Source organism: Lepus europaeus, chromosome 6, assembly GCF_033115175.1.
Source record: "Lepus europaeus isolate LE1 chromosome 6, mLepTim1.pri, whole genome shotgun sequence".
NCBI lineage: Eukaryota > Metazoa > Chordata > Mammalia > Lagomorpha > Leporidae > Lepus > Lepus europaeus.
The window spans coordinates 62519490-62523737 of record NC_084832.1 but is presented as its reverse complement, the minus strand read 5'-3'; the positions used below and the strand labels follow the sequence as shown (position 1 = coordinate 62523737).

The 4248-nt window shown below is 43.7% G+C and overlaps 1 protein-coding gene across 1 annotated transcript; it reads right to left on the bottom strand.

Moving 5' to 3' along the window:
• Window positions 1-345: 345 nt before the first annotated feature.
• On the bottom strand, window positions 346-1389 carry CYSLTR2 (cysteinyl leukotriene receptor 2). The gene has a single exon (XM_062195339.1). The coding sequence runs from the start codon at window positions 1387-1389 to the stop codon at window positions 346-348; it is 1044 nt and encodes a 347-aa protein (XP_062051323.1).
• Between the last annotated feature and the right edge of the window lie 2859 nt (window positions 1390-4248).

Below are 4248 nucleotides of genomic sequence, written 5' to 3'. Positions count from 1 at the left end.
GAGTATGCTTTCAGGTTGTGAACGTAGAAGGCTCGAAGGGCCAGAGATCTGGTAGAGAATCTGATGAAAAGCAGGACCTACTGTTCCTGGCATTTTTTTCCCAATCTGACACTTCAGGGAGCAATACTTGTAGGACTTTTCCTTCCTGTATCCCTCATCAGGACTAAACCACTGAAAATATACCTAATGACACTTTGAAGTAGGTCTTATTAACAAAAGTCAAGGTCAAGTTCATGTTGGGATTGGATGTTTGTTGGGAAGGCTGTAAACACCAGGTCGGTTGGAGACATCGAGTGCATGGAGGTTGACACAATGGTGCACAAGCAGGCATCACCCAGTAACTCATTATACCTTGGCTTCCTTTCTCAGCCACACACAAACAGGAAAGCTGAACTTTGTCTCTGCCTCCTGGGAATGACCTTTTCTGAGCACAGCCCTTAGTCGGTCCTTAAAGTTCTCCCCAGCAAAGTAGTAGAGCAGAGGATTGAGGCAGCTGTTGGCAGCTGCCAAGGCCAGTGTGATGACCACAGCTTTGTGCAATGTTTCTTGGCACTTCCCCACGTCCCACGTGAGCAGGTGCAGGGTCCTCAGTGCGTGGTAGGGCAGGAAACACAGGAGGAAGAGGATCAAGGCTACGATGATGGTGATCAGTGCCTTCTTGTGAGAAAGCCGAAGACCTGACTCTGGGAGCTCCACCTTCAACAGGGCTCGAACAATGAGCAGGTAACAGACACTGAGTGTGCACAACGGCAGCAAGAAGCCCACCACCAAGGCTATGTGGTTCATGGTCTGCAGTTTGTTGATTTTGCCGGGATTCAGCTCAAAGCAGGATGTGACGTTGCCCTTGTGCTCAGAGCCAGTACTCAGAAGCACGATCGAAGAAGCCATGATGAGAATCCAAATGATGCCACACAGTATCCAGGCACTCCTGATGCTGGTGATGTGGAGAAGCCGGAAAGGGTGAACAGTGGCCAGGAAACGCACGACACTCAGCACCGTCAGGAAGTAAATGCTGCTATACATGTTGACGTACAAGGAGTAGGACATAATCCTGCAGGCCAGGTCTCCAAATACCCAGTGGGAGCCCCTGAGATAATAGTCGGCCCTGAAGGGCAGTGTACTTATGAATAGGAGATCTGAAATGGCCAGGTTTAGCATGAAAACATTCACAGACGTGGATTTCTTATAAGGCTGCAGGAAAATATATATGGAAAAGCCATTTCCCAAGGCTCCCCAGACAAATATTATCAAGTATACAACTGGGTAAAAATCTTTTTTGAAGTTATCAATCATGCAGTCCCTGCTACTGTTGTAACTGCTCAGGGTGCTATTTGGTTCCATTTCTGATATGGAGCTGGACAGAGGCAGGGACATGAGTTTTCTCTCCATGCTGCATTAAAAACAAACAGATACAAAAAGTTACTCTGTGCATTTTAGCTTAAGATTTTTAAAATTTATTTGAAAGGCAGAGTTGCAGAGAGAGAAGTGAGCGTGAGAGCAAGAGCGAGAGCGAGAGCAAGAGAGGAGAGATCTTCCATCTGCTAGTTCACTCCCCAAATGGCTGCAACTGCCCAGGCTGGGCCAGTCTGAAGCCTGGAGCCTAAAACTACATCTGGGTCTCCCACATGGGTGGCAGGGACCCAAGTGCTTGAGCCATCTTCTGTTGCCTTTCCAGGCACATTAGCAGGGAGCTGGATCAGAAGCAGAGCAGCCAGGACTCAAATCGGTGCTCATATGGGATGCCAGCATCACAGACAGTGGCTTTACCCGCTGTACCGCGATGCCGCCTGCTGTGAGTTTCCTTTTTCTTCCTGCTCAGTGAGTCCATCTTCCTAGATTTTAATGCAAGAGGGAGAAATTTTAGTTTATTCTGTTTGAAACTTGAGTTTAAAAATATTGGTTAAGTTGTCATTATATGTTGCTTCCTATGTCATGATAAAAGTCCTCATTTGTAGGATGTAGAATAACTGATCATTCATCCGGCTGATGCTGAAGCCTCAGATGTAGGGAACTGCTGGCCTCATGCCCATGTTGACACGAGTGTCTTCCTGTGATGCTGCAGCCTCAAGTGTTAAACAGCAGATTCCTCAGCAGAAACCATGGCAGACAGAAAGAAATGGCATGACAGCCAACCTAGAGCTTTATATCCAAGAAAAACATCCCTCAGGTAAGAAGGGTAAGTAAAGAATTTCTCAGTTGATAGATAACTAAGAATTTGTTGCCAGTAGATCTGCCTTAAAAAGAATGACTAAGGGCCAGCATTGTGGCACAGTAGGTTAAGCCATTGCCAGCAATGATGGCCGGCATCCCATACGAATGCTGGTTCGAGACCCAGCTGCTCCATTTCTGATCCAGCTCCCTGCTAATGCCTGGGTCCCTGCACCCGTGTGGGAGACCGGATGAAGATGTAGGTTCCTGTCTTTGGCCTGGCCTAGCCATAGCTGTTTTAACCATTTGGGGGAGTGAATCAGCAGATGGAAGATCTCTTTGCCTCTCTCTCTCCCTCTCGCTATAATTATTTCATATAATATATAAATCTTCAAAAAATGAATGACCAAAGGAAAATTCTCTAAACAGAGAACAATTGATGAAATAAGGAAAGTTGGAACACCAGAAAAGCAAAAAGAACTTGGTAAGTAAAAATATGGGTAGATACAATAAGCTTTTTTTTCTCTTTTTGAGTCTGTTATATTTGATGGTTGAAACAAAAATTATAATACAATCTGATGTGATTCTAAGTGGATGTAGAGAAATTATTTAAGATAATTATTGTATAAATAAGAGAAGATAAAGAGACATAAATAGAAGTTTTCTACCCTTCACTTGAACTAGCAAAATGTTGATGCTAGTAGACTGACAAGTAATGTTGCAATGCCTAGAGTGAAAGTTGAAAAGCTATTCAAATAGATACAATAAAAAACAGTACAAATCAAAATGGAATTCTAAAAAGTATTCAGGTAACTGACAGGTAAGCAGGAAAAATAAAACAGATAATTCAAACAGATAACAAAAACAAAATTGCAGATTGATCCATAACATATAAATAATTATGCTAAATATAAATAGTCTACAGATACCAATTAAAAGACAGATTGGCAGAATGGAATATTTTTTAAATGACCCAACTATATACTGTCTACAAAAAAATCAGTTCAAAAAGCAATATTGGCAGGTTGAAAATAAAAGGATGGAAAAAATATAGGTCATTCAAATAGAAGGAAATTAGAAATGGCTCTATTAATATCAAGGGCTTTTAAAAAAATCCAATTAGAGGGGCTGACATTATGATGTAGTGGGTTGAGCTGCTGCCTGCAATGCTAACATCCCATATGGGCACTGATTTGAGACCCAGCTGATCCATTTCCTATCCAATTCTCTGCTAATGTGTCTGGGAAAGCAGCAGCAGATGACCCAAGTACTTTGCCCCTTCACCTAGATGGGAGGCCCCAGTAAAGCTCCTAATTCCTGGCTGTTTGGGAAGTGAACCAGTAGATGGAAGATCTCTCTCTCCCTCTCTCTCTCTCTGTAAACTCTGCCTTTCAAATAAATAAATATTTTTTTTTGACAGGCAGAGTGAACAGTGAGAGAGAGAGACAGAGAGAAAGGTCTTCCTTTGCCATTGGTTCACCCTCCAATGGCCGCCGCAGCTGGGGTGCTGTGGCCGGTGCACCGTGCTGATCCGAAGGCAGGAGCCAGGTGCTTCTCCTGGTCTCCCATGGGGTGCAGGGCCCAAGCACTTGGGCCATCCTCCACTGCACTCTTGGGCTGCAGCAGAGAGCTGGCCTGGAAGAGGGGCAACCAGGACAGAATCCGGCACCCTGACTGGGACTAGAACCTGGTGTGCCGGCGCAGCAGGCAGAGGATTAGCCTATTGAGCCACGGTGCCGGCCCAAATAAATAAATCTTCTTTAAAAATCCAATTCAAAAATGAGAAAAAGATGTTTCAGAAGATATACACATGGCAAAAAAAAGCACATGAAATTTGCTCAACATCATTAGCCACCGGAAAAATGCAACTGAAACTCCAATGGGATATCATTACATACCTATTAGAATGACCAAAATAAAAGGAGTGACAATACCAAATATGAGATCCCTCACTGATTGATCCAGCCACTCTGGAAAATCATTTGGCAGTTTCTTCAAAAAGTGAATATTCAACTATGATACAGTCCAGTAATTGCTCCCCTGGGCAATTTACTCCAGGGAGTAAAAAACTTATGTTCACACAATAACCTATACATGAGC

Bases quoted from the DNA above. Each gene is read 5' to 3' on its own strand.
- CYSLTR2 (XM_062195339.1), bottom strand. From the start codon at position 1,389: ATGGAGAGAAAACTCATGTCCCTGCCTCTGTCCAGCTCCATATCAGAA.